The sequence below is a fragment of the Leptodactylus fuscus genome, chromosome 1 (genome assembly GCF_031893055.1).
Source record: "Leptodactylus fuscus isolate aLepFus1 chromosome 1, aLepFus1.hap2, whole genome shotgun sequence".
In the NCBI taxonomy this organism is placed as follows: Eukaryota; Metazoa; Chordata; class Amphibia; order Anura; family Leptodactylidae; genus Leptodactylus; species Leptodactylus fuscus.
In genome coordinates, this window is record NC_134265.1 from 277,076,075 (window position 1) to 277,098,727 (window position 22,653).

Genomic DNA, 22,653 nt, shown 5'->3' on the forward strand with positions numbered 1-22,653 from the left:
GTGAAAAGTCACCATGCAGCTGTGCCCATAATGGTAGTGATACAACAGAGAATAAGATATGTCAGTGAATGTTTGTGACTACTGTATGTCATCGGTTATACCAGGCTGAGGACCAGAAATGTAGCATTACGTCAGCTGTATATGAGAAGACACAGGCTTCATAAACAGGATGGTATATACCACAACCTGGTAATGTGCCCATACATGGCACCGTCCTGCATAACAGACCACTGGGACAAATGAACCCATGTGTGGACAGTTTACATGGTGGGTAGAAGAGTACTCCCATAGGCATCACACTGGACATGGGTGAAGCCATGTAGACCCCTACTCAGCAGCCTGAATACACCTGGCACTGATGTGATCAGTACCAGGCCTATACACAATACCGGCCTCATATATAATATATAGGCAGCGATATCCCATCTACATCCCTGTCCTGCCTCATCTAGCTCGACGTGTGTTATGGTAACGAGGGCAGTGCCAGCTGGATATGGCACTGTGGGGGGTGGGTGATGGGTGCAGGTGCTGCGGTTATACTCACTGCTGGGACAGCCCGATGTAATGACGATGCTCGGGTTTCCAGTGATGAGGATGATGATGATGATAATGATGAAGGACTGACAGTTAGAATCCGGGCTGTAATAATAATCCTCCTCCTCCTCCTCCTCCTCCTCCTTCTGCTCCTGCTGCTGCTCAGAGTCTGGGCGGGGGATGGGAGGAGGAGATCCTCTCTGGCTGATGGGGGTGATAATCCTCAGTATCACTAGTGCCCGCCTGCATATAGAGATGTAACCAAATATTGTCTACATGTCTAAATATACATAGAAATCTTTATGGCTGTTTTGTGGTGACTTGCTATGTTTGCTCTCCTTTGTGGTTTGTGTCCCCATAGAGGGTGTGCGCCTGTAAAAGCTGCTGGTGAATGGTCATTTCACATACAAAGCCATATTTTACTCCTCACTAGCCATTACAGACATTAACGTGCCATACATGTTCATTGGTAGAGCAAAAAATCTTTAACCCCTTAATGACGCCTGGTAGTTTGTATGTTAATGCTTGGAGACTTTTTCATATGTTCCTTCCCCGCCTTCCAAAATTCGTAACTTTTTTATTTTCCTGTTGACATAGCCAAGTGAGGGTTTAATCTTTGCGTAGCAAATTGCACCATTTTGGAGTACGTATAATGTTTTCATTAGCTTTTATTAACGTTTTTTGGGAGTACATGTGAAAAAAAAACACAGTTCTATCATAATTATTTGCATTTTGTTTATACAGCATTCACTCTGCATTAAAAATGTCATGATAAATTTGTCCGGCGGGTCATTACGATTACAAATTTTACAAATAAAACTTCACTTTTTGAAAATGAATGATTTTCCTGGGGCTACTGCATTCTTTTTTTTTGTTTGTGTAGGCTGTCAGCCTCATATAGGGATCACAATGTACTTTTTTTTTCCTATCAGTATGTCTTTGTAGAATGGGAGGAAATCCACACAAACACGGGGAGAACATACAAACCCCATGCAGATGTTATTCCTGGCAGGATTCGAACTCAGGACTCCAGCACTGCAACGCTAACCAGTGAGCTACCGTATTCTGACACCTATAACTGTTTTACTGTTTTGTTGGCGGAGATATGTCAGGGCTTTTAATTTACAGGACGAATTGTACTTTTTATTGGTGTCTATGTTTGTTATGTATGAATTTCTGCTCTATTTTTACTGCTTTTTATTCAGAAAATTAGGTGATCAAAATACATTATTTTGCACATTGCTCAACAGTATATCTTTATTTAATGACGTTCACCATATGGGATAAAAAACGCTATTTTTGAATAGTGGGACCTTAACACACTTGGGGATACTTAAGGGGTTATCCCATCTCACGGATCCTATCTATACTGGTAGCTTATGTAAATTGAAGCCTTTTCCTAAATATATTGCTTTAGAAATTCTGCTTTGTTTGCCTGGTATGTGAACTTATTCCCCCACATTGTTAACACTGCGTTGCTATAACCACGGACCTATAGGACAAGTGACGTCACTCACTCACTACTCTTGCCGGCAGGGCAATCCATTCAGATAATTGTAGTTATCTGATAAATCTAAGTCTGTTATCTCTCTATGTAAACACACAGATAACACTTTGTTACTTACAAGAATCTGCAGATTATCTGACCTGCAGAAGTGTTCTGTGCCCTGTTCAGCAGGAGGGAGGGGGAGGGAGAGGAATACAGGAAGTGAGAAGCAGACACTTCATACAGCCTGGCTGAAAGGTTGAGATGGGAAAACCCCTTTAACATATTTTTTGTTTAAGTTATGTGTAGTGTTGATCGAGTAGTATTTGATCAAATACATCGCCGGCATAGGAGTGCGTGTAATCGGCCGAACACTAAGGGGTTAAAGGCATCGAATATTCGAAGCGTGTAACCCCTTGGTGTTCGGCGGATTACACGCATTCCTATGCCGGCGATGTATTCGATCAAATACTACTCGCTCAACACTAGTTATAGTTATGTGTTTTTTTAACCCCTTAGCAACCACAAACGGATACACTGTCTACCAATAAGTATTTGGACACCTGTGGTAGAATAGAAAACAACATTTATTCATATTCAATAGTTGGTAGAACCTCCACGAGTGGCAATTACAGCCTCAACCCTCCGGGATATGCTTTCCAGAAGTCCTTGCATGACGGCTAGAAGTATTTTATTCCATTCGGCTTGGAGAAGACAGGTAAGTTCTTTCACCAATTTTGGAAGTTACAGTTTCGAGGGTCTGCCAACTTGGGGCACATTCTGACAATCACTTCGTAATCACATAGGCCACTGTTGATTTTGGGTAATTCAGTTCTCTTACTATGTCCCTTAAGGATCGACCATTTCTGTGGTACCCGACAATTACCCCTTTCTTGAAAGCAGACAGCTCTGCACTTCATGGCATCTTGCACGCGACTAATGCCAATGCTGTTTCCTACACGTTATTTAATGGTGGAAGGCATAACGTACATCACGACCGCAGATATCTTCATTTGCATGGGTGTCCAAGTACTTATTGGTAGACAGTGTATTACGTCCTGGCCGCCTGGGCCTTAATGCAAATGGACATAATAGTATTTCCCTGGTCACCAGTGGGCGGTATTGGGAGTGGGTGTTAGCCGTCAGCTACATTTCCCCCTGGTCTATGCTCAAGCATGACCTCCTTTGACACCTCAGCGACAAGATCAGAGGGTGCCAATATGTATTTTCAGCAGCCCAGGGTCTGACTTGTGACTCTGTTTGCCAGGGGCTCCAAACACCTGGTTGATCCTGCCGTGATGAATACATGGGTATTGCACTGTATAGTACTGAATCAGCAATCAGAGGGATTAGTGTCAAAAAATAAAGTGTGTAAAAAAAAATATATATATATTGCCTCACTTCTCCTTGCAAACGCTGCACAGGTTGAGCTCTTATTTGGAAATGCTTGATGATTTTGCAGAGGATTACTGGTAGCTGGGAGTGATCTGAATCTGGTTCTGGATCCTACTTTCAATTCATCCACTGGCACCTTCTGTCATTCACATATGACCCTCTGGAGGATTAAGAGAGACCTTTACTCTCATCAACTCATTGATTCTTGGCTATTACTACACCCATCAGATTGGGACTACTCCTACTACTTCCCAGTCCATAGTTGCTACTTTCACATTGATAACCTCTTCATTCGCTGCCAACTTTCTTGATCGACAAAGCTAACGGGACCTAGTTAAGTGTCGGAGACACTTCTATGAATTCAACAATAAATGTAGTTGTTGATTGGTGAGAGCTTTATGCACGCAAAAAACATCCACTTATGTACACCTAATCCAAAGTGCCCATAACAGAAGAATGAACCTTCCATCTGAAATGGCGGCGGCACTTCTGGAATACTACGCCTCTTATACTCAGTCGACGCTTCTAACCCTGAAACGACTAGTGCACTTTTCAGTGACTATATTTGGACCTACTTTTCCTACTTCCTAAATTGTTATCTGAGGACCTTGAAGTCCTGGAATCTCCCATCACAAATGAGAAACTCTCTATGGCAATTAAGCATATGGTACGGGTACTAGACATCTTTCCTCTCGCCTACTATAAGAATTTTGGCCCAGACCTTAGTATCACCTTTTAAAGACATTTAATTCCCTAACAATCATCTCATCTCTGCGCTGTGATTCCCTCTGAGCCCACATCACCATAATCCCTAAACCAGGTAAAGACCCCCCACCTTTGTCCTAAATACCATCCTATTTCTCTCCTGAATGTTGATCATCTTAAAATCCTTGCTAAAATACTTGCCTCCCGTTTGACGCCCTTGTTAGGTGACATTATACATCCGGATCAGGATGGTTTTATGATGAGAGGAGACACTAGAGACAACACCACAAACCTAAATCTCACTCATGGTTCTAACTATCTGGCAGACCCCTCATGCATCTTTCCACAGACAAAGAGAAGGCCTTTTATAGGGTCAATTGGCAGTTCGTGGAGGAAGCTCTGCTAAACATGAGCCTCCATTTGAATATGATGAGCTGGATGCTTTCTCTCTATTCCCAACCCTTGGCTCAAGTTCGGATCAATGGCCTGCTCTCCCAATCTTTCCCCATTGACAATGGAACCAGGCAGGGCTGTCCATTGCCACCTTCCCCTCACTTATGTATATTCTGACTCTGGAACCTTTTCTCTGCCATGTTTGATTGAATCTTGACATCTTTGTTTTGGCCCATGCTGCTGGCCTTTGTAAGGTGGTGGCATACACCGACAATTTGCTATTTTTCCTCTCTTTTCACCATGTCTCCCTCCCATGCCTAAGGTCCGCTGTCCATGATTTTTCCAAACACTCCAACTTTAACATCTCCAAATCAGAGGACCTTAACTTGACTCTCTCTTCCCGGCAAGTATCCTCCCTCAGTCAATTCTTCCCTTTCCGATGGGCAACCAGGGCCTTGAAATACCTAAGGATTTTCTTCACCCCTGACCCAAAGGATCGCTTCCAATTCAATTTCCCACCCATATTGATATTGATTCGTACCAGGTAGATGAGTGGCACATTCACACAATCAATATTCTCCTACATTTTCTTTATCCCATGTAAACCTTACCTAGCTATATCCCATCCTCCTTCTTTCAGGTCCTTTCCTCTATTCAGATAGCATTACTCTGATCAGGTAACCGATGAGAGTTAGTAGAACCCTCCTCTAGCCAAAGCGTATTGTGGACTGTCCTCTCCAGACCTAAAATCAAACTATTTTGCTGCCCATTTGGCCAGTACAGTACAGTAGACTGGTGCAGGCATAGCTCTTTGAAACCTTGGGTAAACATTTAACAAGCATTCTTCACAATTCCATTGCAGATAGCCCCCTTTGCTTAATTTTCCCTTTCCGTCTTCTCTCTGCTCCCATCCTACAATAAGCCCCACACTCAAAATTTGCTCCCAATATTTGATTCGCTTTCTTCCACCAAACTGTCTATGCTACTCTGTTCTAGGGAATCACAGGTTTCCCTCTGGTGTCTCAGAGCTTATATTGTGCCTGCCACCTACACGGTGATTATGGCTGGCAGTCGACCCTGGATGTGTTCTACTCATCTGGCCTTTCCCCCTTGATGAAAAAAATACCGGAGGTCCAGCAGTCACAATAAAATCTTGATTTCTTTATTTGGCCATTTGTTAAAAAAAATACAAAAGTTACAAAAGTGGTAAAAGATAAGTATTCCCTGCAGCAGATGAAATGGGGATACTTGGCGTCGGCTGGCTGACGCGCTTCAGAACACAAGTTCCTTAGTCACAGGCTATGACTAAGGAACTTGTGTTCTGAAACGTGTCAGCCAGCCAACGCCAAGTATCCTTATTCTCTGTACATGGGCTGTGTTGTCCCCCTCCCTTTTTCCTTACTCGATATAATTTCCCCCTTGATACCTGACATGAGATACAACTCATTCATTTTTTAAATTTTCTACCAGCCCTCTTGGACTTCAGCTATGACTACACGCTCCTGGAATGCCTCTGTACTGGTGATGGCCTCCTGTGCTCCTCCCTTGCCACTATTTACTCCTTATTGATCCTCTACCTGAAGCTGTTCCTCCCTTTCTGTTGAAATGGGAGACTTACCTGAACCTCTCTCTTACCCAGGCACAGAGACGGCGTATATTTTGTCTTACTCATGAAGCCTCCATCAGCTTCTGCTACCAGAAAGACAGTTATAAGACCTCATCCAAGTGGTATCAAGTCCCCACTAAATTGCATGCGCTCTTTCCGCAGGTTGCACCAAAATGTTGGAGGTGTGGACTGGAAGAAGGCACTGTGCTTCATGTATTTTGGGCTTGTGCTGCCCTCTCCCCATTTTAGGATGGTGGTAAGAGGATAATCTGACAAATTACTGAAACGTCCAATCATTTTGGCCCTGCTCTGTTCCTTCTCCATTATTACGAGTCTCCAGTGCAGACTTAAGTGATGACTACTCCACTTTCTAGTCCTTGCGGCCTGGGCTTGCTTTCTGCAATTCTGGAATCAAGTGAAACCTCCCCCTCTCTCCCTCGGGAATTTGATGCAACATGTTTCAAAAAAGCTGAGGCAGGGGCAACAAACGACTTAGAAAAGTTGAGGAATGCTCAAGAAACACCTGTGAACAGGTTAATTGGAAAAAGGTGAGTGTCATGTTTGTTCTGTCCCCACATGAAGGCGATTGAAGGTGTAACTAATAGCGGCCATGTGACTCTCCTACCTTCGTATCCAAGCAGTGGAGCAGACCGGAATGGCAGGAGCTCAGGATAGATGGATTCAAACATAGACATGATGATATGATAAACCAACGTGGGTTTATTTGACCCAAGAACAGCGACAAGCGATAACACGATACTGTAATAGCCTTGGTAGTAGTGGTATTAAATGCAGTCCTGTTTGTGTCTTTCCTGAGGCTAACTGCTGGTCAAAAACTGATGCCTTCACAAGCCCAAGTATAAGCAAGTCCTGTCACACAGCTATGAAAAACTAAAACAGCTGCAGGGAGTGACATGGACCATGGCTTTGCCTAAAACCATGCCCAGAGAGAAAAAAACTTTATTAACAAGAACAAGGGCGTAAAGCATGCAAATTCTGGCCAGCAGATGGCAGCAACAACGATGCATTGAAATAACATGAAAGGAAAATAGTAATACAGGACATTTAACTAATAAATATGAGGAGAACAGTGCAACGATTACATAGGGAGTATTTCCGAAAGGCTCAGTCATTCACAAGCAAGGATGGGTCAAGGTTCTCAACAGTGAACAACTGCGTGGGCAAAAAGTCCAAAAGTTTAAGAACAACATTTCTCAACTTACAATTGCAAGGAATTTAGAGAGTAAATCATCTCCAGTATATAATATCATCAAAAGATTCAGAGAATCTGGACAAATTTCTGCAAGTACGGTATCTACTCGAGTATAAGCCGACCTGAATATAAGCTGAGGCCCCTAATTTTACCACAAAAAACTGGGAAATCTTATTGACTCGAGTATAAGCCTGGGGGGGAAATCCACCATTACAGATAAAAAGTCTGGTCATGTGCATTACAGCTTAGTAACTCTGTGTGCTTCATAGTAATAGCAGTTACCCCATCATGTCCCTCACATTAACCCCCTGTGTGCCTCACATAAGAGTTACTGATATGTGGGACAAATGGAGGTAATAATTAGGTATCTTCATAATTAAGGTCCTTTATTAGTACCCCCATGTGTCTCACATATTAGTAACCTTTATATGGGGCACACAGGGGTTAATATGCAGGACATGATGGGGTTAACTGCTATTAATGTGTGGCACATGGAGCTACTAAAATTAAATTAATAACTCAAATGCCTGACATTAATAGGCATAGTAATCCCAGCAGGTACCTGTGTTTTACTTTCACTTTACTGTAGCTTCCTCTCCTCCATACGACAGATATCTTCTATAAGACACAATGAATCCTGGCCACTGACTTATCTGCAAATGTTACATTCTAGTAACGGCCGCAAAATAGCGCGGCGCATACAATCCCCGCTCCCATTGAAATCAATGGAAGCGTGAACGGCCCGCAAAAGCTCACGCGGTGTCTACGTGCCACATCACGCGGCACGTTACACCGTATGAACCCTCCCTTATACTGTGTGGAAGGGCCGTTATGGAACATTATACTATCTGGAGGCCACTTTGGGTCATTATAATGTGTGTAAATGGGGTGCTATAATTTGTGGGACCAGGAAAGGGGTGCTATGCCATGGGGGGGCCCAAATAAAAGTTGCCGTTTGGGCATACAGCAGGGTGTAGATGTGAAGGAGCATTAAAGGGGCTCTATCAGCAAAATCATGCCGATAGAGCCCCACATATGTGTGAATAGGCACCGTAAATGTTATATTAAACTACCCCCCAGTTTTAAAATAAAACCCTAAAAAAGAATGTTATCTACTTACGCATCGTAATATCTACTTATGCATCGTGCACGATGGGCGGGCATTCAGGGTGTGTCTTCTTCATCCACGCCTCTTCTTCCTCCGATGTCCTCCGGTCCCGTCCTCCTCCTGCGCTCGCGAACTGACATTGATATAAAAAAAAAATGGCCTGGGCGCATGCGCAGTAGCATGCAGCTTCTACTACGGCTACTGCGTAGGCGCCCAGGCCATTTTTATTTTTTTTTATCAGTGTCAGTTCGCGAGCGCCGGACGAAGACGGGACCCAAGGACATCGGAGGAAGAGGAGGCGTGGATGAAGAAGACACACCCTGAATGCCCACCCAGCGTGCACGATGCATAAGTAGATATTCTTTTTTAGGGTTTTATTTTAAAACGGGGGGCTGGGGTAGTTAAATATAACTTTAGCGATGCCTGAACAGCCTTTTTAAAGGCTATTCACGCATATGTGGGGCTCTGTCAGCATGATTTTGCTGATAGAGCACCTTTAAGCGCTTTTGGAGCACAGATTGTTGCATTTTAGACACCATGTCTAAATGCAGTCACTTTTTTGGGAATTCCAATGTACTATCACTTCCAGGGCTCTGCAAAAACAAAATAGCATCCAGAAAGTTCTTCCAAATTTATACTCCAAAAGCTAAAAAGCACAGCGCACTTTCTGAGCCCTTTTGTGTACCCAAGCAGCAGTTTACACACATGTATACAACTTTTTTTGTACCCAATATAGCCCACTTAATAGTTTTAGGGTTGCGTGTCTCAGATGACACAAAGTGCGCACAACATGTTGGGCACTGAAATTGCATATTTCTACAAACATTTCAATTTTCACTTTGTACATTAATTTTTGGGAAGCATTATTAGGCTCAAAATTATAAAAAAAAAAATACACCTTGAGAAGTTCCTTGACAGATATAGTTTCTAAAATGGGGTCACTTCTCAGGGGGCACCCAAAGACATGGCATCCGAAAACTATTCCTGCAAAATTTGCCTTTCAAAAGGAAAATCGTGCTTTCCATTCTGAGACCCACCATGTATCCATACAGCAATTTATGATCACACATGGGATATTCCCATATTCAGGAGAAATTGTGTAACAAACTGACGGGTTTTTCTTCTTTAACCACTTGTAAAAAGTTGTGGCTAAATGGACGGTTCATTGGAAAAAGGTCAAAATCCTCACCATACCTTGTGATAAATTCTATGAGGGGTGTAGTTTCCAAAACGGGGTCACTTTTGGGGGGTTTACATTGTACTCGTAAAAACACGTTCAGAATGAGCGCGTAATTGCTTTCAATGTATTACGTGCGTAATACATTGAAAGCAATAGAGAAAAAAGCCTCCCATTGATTTCAATGGGGAGCGCACGTATGCTGGCTCCCATTCAAGTCAATGGGAGCTGCTTTTTACGCGCTCATTCTGAACGTGTTTACAAGATCAGAATGAGCGCAGCGTAACTCCGTGTGAAGGCTCCCTACAGGTGGGATTTTTATAAGTTTTTATTGCTTGTTTACTTTTTATACTTTATTTCAAACTTTTTGTACATTTTTCCCCTTCACAAGTTACTTTAACCTGAGATGTCTTTTCCCTTGTGCAAAGTACTGTCATACATAGTTTGCTGAGTTACTGTTGTACTAGAACAGTGGGAAACCCTAACAAATGATCCCATTATACTATGTCACATCAAAGTGTCATTATTTTGTTTGGGTGCACAAGGGGTGCGTTATACTGGATGGGGTCACTAAAAAAACATTATACTATGTAGGGGTAGTAAGAGGGCATTATACCATGAGAAGGCATACTGGCATCATACTGAGGGAGCATCATGCAGTGTGGGGATACAAAACAACTGGGTGAGAATGGGTGAAGCATGGCATAACACAAAAAACCTGCTTCCACTGTTATCCTTCATCCCTTTGTGTTAGGGGAAGGGGAGCTCCATTTATGAAACCTTTGCACCAGGGCCCACCAATATGTTAAAATGGCCCTGCCAGCAGGGATGTTACTGTTAACCTCCACAGATTACTGAATACCCATCAGTGCAGGTGAAATAAGGGTTATCCTCCCAATAATATATGATAGCATTCATTAATTATTATACATATCAGAAGACGGAAGTCGCAGGTATGATAGCAGAAGGGGCTATGAGCTGCTTTTGTCTGTGTCCGCTCATGAGATGGATCATATATTTTTGTCATTATATTTAATATGTGACATTATAAGTTTTCCAAAGGTATGGCACGAGAAACGTACAGTACAAGTCAGTTATAGAAATTATTAACCTACAAAGATCCACCAGAAAAATGTATTACAAAGAAAATAGGTATAACCCACAAATATACATAACCAACCTATATGAATATACCAAAGAAATCATACACAAACCATAAATGAAAAATATAAATACAGTATTTTATTTACAAACTTTAAACATCTAATGATAAAATCACATTCATGACAGAGGTCTCTAATTTTGTGTCGGGTTTTGGATGAGACCTCTATCATGAACGTGATTTTATCATTAGTTTTTAGTGCTTAAAGTTTGTTACTAAAATATTTATATTTGTCAGTTATGTTTTGTTGTAAGATTTCTTTGGTATATTCATATAGGTTAGTTATAGAAATTAGGTGGAATAGTTCAGACCAGAAGTGAACATAGAAGGGCTATATCAGTCTTTCCTCCAGTCCTGTAAGGGCTAGTTCATACGGGGCAAAAGGAGGCAGATTTTGACGCTGAATCCACCTCAAAATCCGCCCCCTCACAATAGAGGTCTATGTAGACCGCTAGCGTACTTTTTTCCATGAGCAGTTTGTTCCCGCTCACGGAAAAAAGAAGCGAGCTGTCCTTTCTTTCGGGCGGATTCCGCTTCTGATTCAGCTTCGCGACACTACCCTCCGGACTAGTCCCATTCATTTGGGCCTAATCCGGAGCAGAAATCCGCGACGGAATATGTTCACGTGGAGCCCCGTGTGAACTAGCTCTTAGTCAAATAAAAAATACTTCTCAACTATCTTGATGTGTCTATTTTATTAAACGTTTGTATTTGATACACAAACAATTCTGCAGCATCTTTTCATTGTCCCATTTTTTTTGTTATTCCTCCTGGAAAAGTGAATAAATTGACAGCTGCCATTTGACAAGTGGCATTCTTTACTATCAGCAGTGTGTTGATACACGGTATGATATTGTTAGCATAGACGGGACAATTGAATGCTCCCACTAACAAGTCCATTGTCAATTTATTCACAAATTGCCAGGATGAATAACAGAGGGAATGCCAAATGTGAAATTGTTCAAAAAATGCTCTGGAACTGGTATTTTAATGTAAAATACAACAATATGAAAACTGTAGAAGTGACTGCTCCTGGAATCTTTCACAACCTCCACCAACCCGATCTTACCCGAATTTCCACATAATTATGCTCTTTGCTGTCTCAGTCTCAGACCGCTCACATGACAGTAAGGCCCCTTGCAGATGACCATGGCCATGATCAGTGTGCTATCCATGTATTTCCCGATTAGCACACTGACCCATTCATTTCTATGTGCCCGCACACATGACCGTGAATTACATGTTCACGTGTGCAGGCTGACAGTCCGGATCACAAAATATAGAACAGGTCCTATTCCTGTCCTTGTTTCCATGGCTCCTATTCATTTAAAGAGGACCTTTCATGGTCCGGGGGACAGGCAGTTCTATATACTGCTGGAAAGCCGACAGTGCGCTGAATTCAGCGCACTGTCGGCTTTCCCGATCTGTGCCCTGGGTAAAGAGCTTTCGGTGCCGGTACCGTAGCCCTTTACAGTCAGATGGGCATTCCTGACAGTCAGAAGGGTGTTCCTGACTGTCAGGTACGTCCTTCTTCAAAGCAGCACCTATCATGCTTTGTTATGTGAGCGGGGAGGGACGCCCCCTCCTCTCCTGATAATACTCATCTATGGACGAGCACTGTGAGAAGAGGGAGGGGGCGTTCCTCCCCACTCACACTGTTCAGCGCGATAGGCGCTGCTGTGGAGAAGGACGTACCTGACTGACCGTCAGGAACGCCCTTCTGACTGTAAAGAGCTACAGTACTGGGACAGATAGCTCTTTACCCAGGGCACAGATTGGGAAAGCCGACAGTGCGCTGAATTCAGCACACTGTCAGCTTTCCAGCAGTATATAGAACTGCCTGTGCCCCGGACCATGAAAGGTCCTCTTTAATGAAAGGGACCCTGCGCTGCTCATACCTTCAATTCATGGCTTGCTGGAAGCATGTGGTCATCTGCAACCTGCCTAAGGCTGAGGCCCCATGAAGATTTTGCTGTATTTTTTTTTTTTAATTGGCCACATAAGGAATAACAAATATATAGGAAGTGCTTATATGTCTATTTTCTGCTCAATTCACTCCTGGCTTTGTTTAAAAAAAAACAAAAAAAAAAACACAGGAAAATCTGCATTTTCACATTGTGGGCCTAACTATACAGAAACTAACAGAAATGAGTAGATAGAACTAGTGAAAAAATTCCAGGTGCGTTAGAATCAATGGAGCAGCACCTACTGTACGATGGAAGGAGTTGGAGTTCCTGGAGGTGGTGAAAGGTCCTTATTAATTAGATTTGGAAATCAGCAGATCAGGTCTTTTCTTACAGTGGATGAAAAATTGCTTTGTGTATGCTGAATTTATCATTGTCTTTACTCCAAGTATTACTTCTTCATTGTGTACTACCAGCATATCCTATTAATATTATAAATGTGAAAGTTTGTGAGTTTGGATGTTTGTGGGTTTGTGTGTTTGGATGTTTGTTACTCAATCACACCCGAACGGCTGAACGGATTTATTAGAAATTTCACACACACCTACATATTGGCCAGGAAGGGGTAATAGGCTACTTTAAATGTGTCTCACTCACTCCAAAACGCCACCACGACCCTCAAAAGTTCTCTCCTTCTCCGCTGTCAACCCGGGCATGACGTCAGCGCTGGCGGTGTGTGGGCGGGATTGGCAGCCAGCACAGCGGCCCCATAGGTTTGCGGCGAATTGTGGGCGTGGCCACCACGTGGATACACTCTGCCGAACATGGCAGCTGGCCGCATGGTTCCGTACGCCGCTGATATGCCGGCCGGCCAGACATTGCCTCAGGCCAGTGTACCATACAGCAGCGGAACCCGGCCGAACGCGGCTGCCAACACAGACGCCTCGAGAAACACCACGCATGACCGCTGATGTTGCAGCCGCGACACACACAGCTCCCCGGCATGTACATGGTAAGTGCTGTGGGGACACTGATCAGCAGGTTGCTTAGGGGAGGGGGGGGGAATGGGACCACAGGGCCAAAGGTGAGTAGAGGGGGGGCCCGGATTGCACATGTGGAAGGGAGGGGGGGGGGGGGGTTAGGGTCACGGGTGGCTGGTGCTGGGGGGAAGGGGGAGATGTAGGAGGTCACTGTAATCTCTAAATGGGGGCAGGGGGCCGGGGGAGCGGGTGGTGGGTAAGGGCAGGGCCGAGGGCGCGGGTAGTGGGAAAGAGGGGGGCCGAGGCGCAGCAGTGAGGCCGTGGCCTCCCGACCCACCATCCTGTAGGAGGCGCCCGTGGCGGCCGCAAGGAAAGGGACGTGGGGGTCCACACCAGAGTCAGGGGGGCTGCGGACAAAGTCATGGGTACAGCTAGTACTGTAATAATACCAAGTAAGAATCTCACTTCATTTTCTACAATGAAATCGCACGACACATAATCAAAACATACTTTATTTAAGGCTTACAAGGCTCATCCTGAGCAAAACAATCATTCAGTATTGTAGTAATCATATTATAAAGTGCAACAAATCGGGAAGGGAAAAACATCTCTAAAGACCAAGAAGTAATGATCAGACATCATTAAATAAAACAAGTCATGTTAACATATAGCCATTGTGTGCAACCACAGTAGTGTGGACATGTGGAATAAAGCCTTATTCACACTACAGTACTTGATCAATATTTTGCATCAGTATTTATAAGTTAAAAGTAAGAGTAGGTCCAAAGCACAGGCAAGATGCAAATGTTTCCAATCTCTACTACAGTCCTGGTTTTAGTTTACAAATACTGAAGAAGGCCACATTCACATCTGTGCTGGGTGTTTGTCTAATGCTGGTCTGTCAGAAATCGCTGGCAATTTGTCTTGCCATTTCAGTAAAAAAAAAAAAAAAAAAAAAAAACCCTGAACCCAACAGAATCCCATTATAGTCAATGAGGTTCCCCAGGTTCTGTTTTAGGTCTGTCATTTTTTTGGATCTGTTGCTGTGATGTGCAGATGTGAATGTAGCGTAAAAATACCGATCAGAATACTTCAATGTAAATTAGGTTTAACATTACATTTAAGGGAATATAACTTGCCACATATTGTGAGAGCATGGGTATACAGTATATTTCTGGCACAGCAGTGTCCTCTACCTGTAGCCCTTCGACTGTTAGAAAACGACAACTTGCATAATGTTCTGTGGCTGTCAGGGCCTACTAGGAGTTGTAGTTCTGTACCAGCTGGAAGACAACAGGTCGGACATCACTGGTCTCAGGTATTAATATTTGATGCATAAGGCAAATTATACATCAGGTGCAGATGTGAACAAAGCCTTAGAATGTCTGCAGGTTATATTGCCTTAAAGTGTACCTCCAGTTATAAACAACTTTGTATATATGAACAGTACAGGTGACTATAACAATTAATATAAACGTAATATTTCTTCATAAACTCAGAACTATATCCCTCTACCACAAATATTATCTTCCTAGCGGTGTTACTAAAATGGTTGCTAGAATTTGGACATCCTCTCACCTCCCATGCTGTGAGACTGGATACGATTGGTCAATAATAACTCAATAAGATAAGAACTAGGTTTTCATCTTCACTTTTCAGGTTGAATTACTTCTTACATTTTAGTCTAAGAAATGGGGAGGGGGAAGAGGCTTGCCAGAAAAGATGCTCAAATAATTGCTGCTGCTACTCTGAGTCAAGGAGGACTTTCAACATGGCTGTGCTAGTAGATAATAGGTTAACAGTGAATAGGATAGGAAATACACCAAGTAACTAGCCAGCAGCAGCCTCCATGTAAACAAGTAGTCAGACTGAAGATAAGGAGAAGGAAACATGTCTTTGATAAGATATATTACAAAGTTTCTTATATTGACCTGTGTTATTCATTTATGAAAAGCTGTTTATAACTGGAGGTACACTTTAAAGGGATTCTACCATAAAAAAACTATTTTTTCTAGGTAACACGTCGGAATAGCCTTTAGAAAGGCTATTCGTCTCCTACCTTTGGAAGTGAACCCCGCCGCGCCGTTCATTCGAAATACCGGTATGCTAATTAGTTCTCTTGCAGCGATGGGGGCGGGCCCCAGCGCAGGAAATGCAATGGGGGCGTCCCCATTGTTGCTCGAAAACCGACTCCAGCGCCCCCTCTGTCTTCTTCTGCATCCTCCCCTTCGTTCTTCGGCTTGACGTTGGACGCCTGCGCAGTACACTCTGTTCGGCGAACTTGCGGTGTCGGCACTATGGCCGCAGGCATGCGCAGTACGTTCGGTGAAGTTCGCCGAACAGAGCGTACTGCGCAGGCGTCCAACGTCAAGCCAAAGAAGGAAGAGGAGGATGCAGAAGAAGATAGAGGCGGCGCTGGAGTCGGTTTTCGAGCAACAATGGGGACGCCCCCATCGCATTTCCTGCGCTGGGGCCCGCTCCCATCGCTGCGAGAGAACTAATTAGAATACCGGTACAAACCGGTATTTCGAACGAACGGCGCGGCGGAGATCACTTCCAAAGGTAGGAGACGAATAGCCTTTCTAAAGGCTATTCCGACGTGTTACCTAGAAAAAAAAGAGTTTTAATGGTAGAATCCCTTTAAGCACTTCTTTCTCCAGTTTTATACCTTAATATAGTTTCCTATTCATTTCAGTAGTATACGACAGATCATCTATGGAGGAATCCAGTGTTCACATTAAAGGAGTAATCAAATCATCAAGCGAAAAGAAAATCATTGACACAAGAAGGCACAAAACCTGGTAAAACGTAAAATACCAAACACAGATTACAGTCTGTCAGACTGTATTTTTTATCATTACACAGTTACATATACATATATAGAAAAGACCTAGTCTGAACAGGACTTCAATGATTTCGCATATCAAACGCCAAAGAAAAACGTCATACTATAGCTATACAACCCATTCAAACCATTCATGTAAACATTTTCTGTGAAGTATTTGATAGAAGGCACAGTTTTAGAAAGGCTTTTCTCCTCATTAAGGCCTTGTTCACACAGCATAGTCCTGACATTGTATTATCCAAAACCAGGACTAAATTATAAATAAGATATAATATTAATTTTATATTATTCCTTTTGTTTATGATCATCTGGTTTTCGGGAAAAAAAAAGCATGTGCTATGTCAACAAGGCCTAAAAGACAATAAAGAAATAAAACATAGGATAGAAATAAAAAATAAGCAGTATGCAGAATAATAGTGCTGCGGGACTCATGTGGTACAAGCCAGCACAATATTAAATGATTAGAATAATTTACACGTAACAGAACTGCTTTCCATTCACTTAAGAGGTAGGTGTGTAATACCGCCTGGATGGGTCACTCTTATCAAGTGAAATTTTTGTTTTAACCTGGCACATAAATACAACCTGTTTTTCAGTGTACAGCTGTTTTGTGCCCAAAAATATGAGATGAATATCAAGGTGGGCCATGGTGGTTATCCCTCAGGCTGTCTGAGTTATTGGCCTGGTTCACATCTGCGTTCGGTATTCCATTCGGGAAGTCTGCTTGGGGACCCCCCTAAATGGAATACCATTGACAAGCGGTGAGCTTGTGAAAGCACACGGACCCCATAGAGTATAATGGGGTCCGTGTGTTTTCTGCACGGTGTCTGCACGGAACATGCGGAAAGAAAAGCACTTCATGAACTACTTTCCTCTCTGCATGACTCATGCGGACACCGCGTGGAAAACACACAGACTCCATTATAGTCTATGGGGTCCGTGTTCTTTCATAATCTCACCGCTTGTCAATGCGTTTGGTATTCCATTCGGGGGGTCCCATGCGGACTCCCTGAACAGAATACCGAATGAAGATATGAACCAGACCTAACTCACAAGTGAAAACTGATGTGCATTATTGCTGGTCCATCACTGGTATAATTTTATTTACTTTCTCCCACAGTGCACCACAGTGCTTAAAGGGGTTGTCCATGCAAAAATAGATCATGCTTTTAACGTTTAAATCAGCTGGTCGCAGTGGAAAAAAAAAAAAAAAAAAAGCATATTCCCCCCCCCCCCCATTGTTTCGGTGTCATATGACTGTTGTGGCCAATCAGCAAAGGGCCTGCAAACATCATGACTCCTTTTCCTAAGGCCTGCTGAGGTCACATGACCGCTGAAGACAATCAGCTGACCTCCAGAAGAGATCTAGGAGACGCCGCTGGAGTAGAAGAACCAGGACGTGTGGGAGGACAGCGGAGTAGGCATGTTTTTTTATATTTTTCACTGCCCCCAACTAATTTAAACGTTAAAAGGGTTATCCATTTTTCCTGGACAACCCCTTTAATAATTTTATTTGAATCTTCTGCCATATTAAGACCTGCTATGAACCAGTCTTATAAATTTCTGCAAATCTGGTTTGAAATATGGCTGCACCATTTATCAGGTAGCTATATGGTACATAAAAGATTAGACAGAATGGAACATTTTTCAGGTCGTCATGTTAGGGTGGTTTCATAAACAGCCTTTTTAAGAAAATAATAAAGATTCAGAAAAGACTGGGCCCCACGCTGCAAAAAAGCAGCATTTTGGCTGCGGCTGAAACTCCGTGCTAAAAATGGTTGCATTTTGCATTACCTGCAAATTAGATGGATTCTGGTTAATCAAATCTACACATTGCAGAATAATTTTCTTTTTGAAAATCTCAGCACGTTAATACCTATATTTTATATACATTTTCCATATACGTGTAATAGGGGCAGAAAGTTCACAGAGGAAAACTCTGCCGACTTTCTGTGAAACATGCTCTATTAAAAAAAAAAAACAACAAAAAAAAAAACCATGATGCATTTGCCACAGTCTCTTCGACAGCGTTTTTTGGCTGCGGCTCGCTATGTGGGGCCTTAGCCTCAAGCAATTACATTTCTAATATGGAATGCAGGTATTTACTAAACGCTGCAGGTCAGTAGAGTTCATCCTTACCAATATATCTCATTTGATGTTCAATGATAACATTAATGTTTATTGTACCATCTGTCCCCACAATGCACTGCCTGGGATAAAAGAGTACCCACAGACTTCTGACTGTATCTTTATACTCAGATATAGCAGTCAAAATCTTTAAAAAAAAAAAAAAAACATGGAAAGCAAAAAGGTGTAAAATCAATGGCTACTTTTTTTTTTTTTTTTTCCAACTGTGATTTTTAATAAGATTTTTTGAGTATTTTTTTCTTTTAGGAAGGCTTGTGACTGGCATATTCCACATAGCACCATATGCAGCACCACTGCAGGACTACTAAAACAATAACATTAAAACATCTCATGCTATTTTCTGCATAGAGTACCTTTGCCATTATCCTTTTTATCCCCAAGACATATACTCAGCATTCACTTGCGTTCTGGAGATTTTCTGGGAGAAAACAGCAGATCCAGGAATGGTTTGGAGTGTCCAGTACCTCACAATTTATTTTTTTATTATTTTTTTTTTTTATCTACAATTCTAAAAGTATAATTTAAAAAAAAAAAAAAGAAGGAACCTAGATTCGACAAGTCCTCTGTCGCATCCTTTGGTATGTGCTGCCACTGTTTTTCAGGACTAAAAGGAAATTCAGCTTGAAACTATTAAGATGTCTTTTTAACACAAATAACCCCAAAATATTCATTATAAATAATTATCTTCAGCATAAAAATAGAAAAACATCTATCTTGTTTTCATCATACTTTCACAATGCCAGAGCCTCCTGAGTAGTCTCTTTCTCCACCAGCAGAGGGCAGTCTTTCCAAATGTTTAAAGCGGTAGTCTTCATTAAAAAAAAAAAAAAAAAAAAAGCTATTTTTTCATTTTCATGAAGATCTAAAAAGAAAAGGGAAATAGGAATAAATTAATTCTACATACACTATTTGTTTACAAATACATAATAATTTGTTCTTTGCAGTATTTAAGTATTTAAGCATTAACAAATATTCATCCCATTGAATTAGGGTTAGTCAGTGCTTAAATTGGAAAAAAATTTTAGGGGGAACATTGGAATAATGGATCCCCCGTCAAACCCCCCCCCTTCCCCCCACCGCAACACCCCCCCCCCCCCCCCCCCCCCCGCTGACACATGCATTCTTGCACACATTATTATGCTCAATATTGGCATAAATTATGCCCCATAGTGGCCCCTGCACAGTGTATTACATGCCCCCAAACTAAGAAATTATACCGGACCGCTGACTGGAAATTTTTAATTATGCTGGAACTGAGTTCTGGCCCAATTTAAAGAGGACCTTTCATCAGAATACTCGTCTATGGACGAGCTGTGTGAGCAGAGGGAGGGGGAGTTCCTCCCCGCTCCACAGTACAGCGCTATAGGCGCCGCGAGGCAGAAGGACGTTCCTGGCTAAGTGTCAGAAACGCCCTTCTGACTGTAAAGCCCTACGGTACCGGGACCGATAGCGCTTTACACCGGGCACAGATCGGGAAAGCCGATAGTGCGCTGAATGCAGCACATTGTCAGCTTTCCAGCAGTATATAGAACTGTCTGTGCCCGATCTGATGAAAGGTCCTCTTTAACCACTGGGGTTAGTGAAGGCTAATGATTTCATATGTATTTGTTGATGGCAATAGCTTTTTTCTGCCTTGGTAGCCAAGACTGTTGAGTCGTGGAGTTGGAGTGGAGATCAATTTTTGGACTCTGACTCCAGGTTTAAAATAAAATGATTCATTATTTTTAAATTAAATTGTACAAACATTAATATTATATAAATAAATTGATGCATAGTTTGTTGTATATTTTCTTTCATAGGAATTCAATCATGAATTAGAAGATCTTTACTGCTTCTGAAGGACCAGGGCTGTCAGAGCCAGTTCACATCTGCGTTCGGTACTACATTTAGGGAGTCCGCTTGGAGACCCCCCCCGAACGGAATACCAAACACATTAAAAAGCGGTGAGCAAAGAAAACACACGGACCCCATTATAGTTTATGGGGTCTGTGTGTTTTCATTGCTCACCGCTTTTTAATGCATTTGATATTCCGTGGAGGGAGTCCCCAAGTGGACTTCCGGAATGGAATACCGAACGCAGATGTGAACCAGGCCTCAGGCATTCATGAGGGTAGTTGAAGGGGGTGGTGTTATAGAGGAGTCGGAGTTAGTGGTTTGGCCTACTGAATCCATAGCCCTGTTGTTAGCCAATAAGATTTTTACCTGAACCAACAATGTACAATCTACAATGTAGGTCTGTAAGTGCTTAAAGGGGTTATACAGTAAAACAAAAAGTATATTTTATCTAACCAATCACTCAAAGTTATGTCATGTAATAGTTTGCAATCCCAACGATGTACCATTTTGCGGCTATGTTTTGTGGTAATGTGGCCGTCTCCCTGTGTTTACCACCCGTGACCATGTGTACATTTCCCAGAATAGCAAACATCACTGATCATGTTTCTTTTTCATAATGCTTGCAGTATCCTGAATGGAAGATCACATTTCATGTTTTGTTCCGTATGTGTCATGCCACTCCTTCAGACTGGAAGATCACAGCATGAGGAACTATTAGACTACAGGTGTGACTCCAGGCAGACCACAATTTTGGAGAAAAAAAACTCAATGAAAATGGCTGCCAGTGAACATGTATCTTTGCCATACAGGTTTTAGTTCTGAAGTTAATGAAGTCAGATAACCCGTTAAATATTCTTGGAAAACTGGTGGAACAGATTGGTTCATTGTATCTTAAAACATATAGTCATTAAGTAGCCTTACATCTAAGTCATAAGAGGCATTTTTTCCCCTTGTGATCTTGTTCAGTGCCCACTTGTGTAACTTTTTTTTATATGTTTTTCCCCCATTTTTTATATCTACTTCTTAACATTATCATTTTACACCATCAGATTCTGCAGGGCACTCTCGGGGACTCATAATCTAAGTTCCCTATTTTAAGTGTAAAAACTCACACTAGCATCAATTTCGTGCAAGGCAAACTAAGCTAGCAGAAATGTTTCTGACAGAAGGAAGGAAACTTGTGCAAATATAGGGCGATAAAAAACTGTTTTATGTCCCTGACCTTCACAATGTCTACTATGAATAAGTATTTCCTTTCCAGTTAACCATATCATTTAATAGAGATTATGTAACTTGCTAAAGCCAACAGCCTTGCCTATCACAAAACTACATGTAAGTGACTTATATTATCTATAGCTGCGAGCATAGCTTGCATCTGGAAACACTGGCTGCCATTAAATTCCGTGTTAGGGGCTGGCTCCATAAAACATTCAGTTTAACATACTGTTTGATTTTAGCAAAAGGTTTCATTTCCTAAGAACCCACACAAAAGAGTCTGTATGCCGCTGCAGGAAACTGGCAATTCAGTAGGGGCGTAGAAGAAGTACAAAGTTAACTCATTATTACTGTAAATAGAAAGACTGGTTATGACGCTTGTGTTCACAGTCACTAAAAATCTACATCTTGTGTCACCCCCTCTACCTCATAGATTGTAAGCTCTTGCGAGCAGGGCCCTCATTCCCATTGTGTGAATTGACTGTTACTCTGTAATGTCTCTTTTTGAACCCTACAAATTGCACAGCGCTGCAGAATATGTTGCTGCTATATGAATAAAGTTTATAATTACATCTGGCATACCTTTAGCTATTATATGTACCAACACATGAACTCAACACTAAGGCTGAGGCCCCACGTTGTGGAAATGAAACTTCTTTTGTTGCAGATTTTGTTGTGGTCGGGAGTGGACTTAGCAGAAGGGAGAAGTATAAGGGTGCCTTCACACGGAGTAACGCTCAGCGCATTTTGCTACATTTTACACGTGTAAAAATGTTGCTTTCATATAACGTGTGTCTTTTTGCGTGCGCAAAAAGACGCGCGTTAAAAAAAAAAAAAGCCATTGAACTCAATGGCTAACTACATTTTACACGTGTAAAATGGACAAAAAGCACGGAGTGTAACTCCATGTGAAGGCACCCTAAGAACTTCCTATATATTTCCCATT

General features: G+C 42.2%; 2 protein-coding genes across 2 annotated transcripts in view; both read right to left on the reverse strand.

Annotated features, from left to right (window-relative positions):
- Window positions 1–670, reverse strand: part of CLGN (calmegin) — a 43,890-nt gene extending 43,220 nt beyond the window's left edge. The window contains exon 1 of the mRNA XM_075257948.1: window positions 545–670. The gene's annotated coding sequence lies outside the window, so the exon portion shown is untranslated. The remainder of the gene's footprint in view (window positions 1–544) is intronic.
- Window positions 671–19,494: 18,824 nt separating this feature from the next.
- The window catches only part of MGAT4D (MGAT4 family member D), a 77,341-nt gene continuing 74,182 nt past the window's right edge, over window positions 19,495–22,653 (reverse strand). Inside the window, exon 15 of the mRNA XM_075284985.1 lies at window positions 19,495–19,518. Coding sequence (XP_075141086.1) covers window positions 19,495–19,518 — 24 coding nt within the window. The remainder of the gene's footprint in view (window positions 19,519–22,653) is intronic.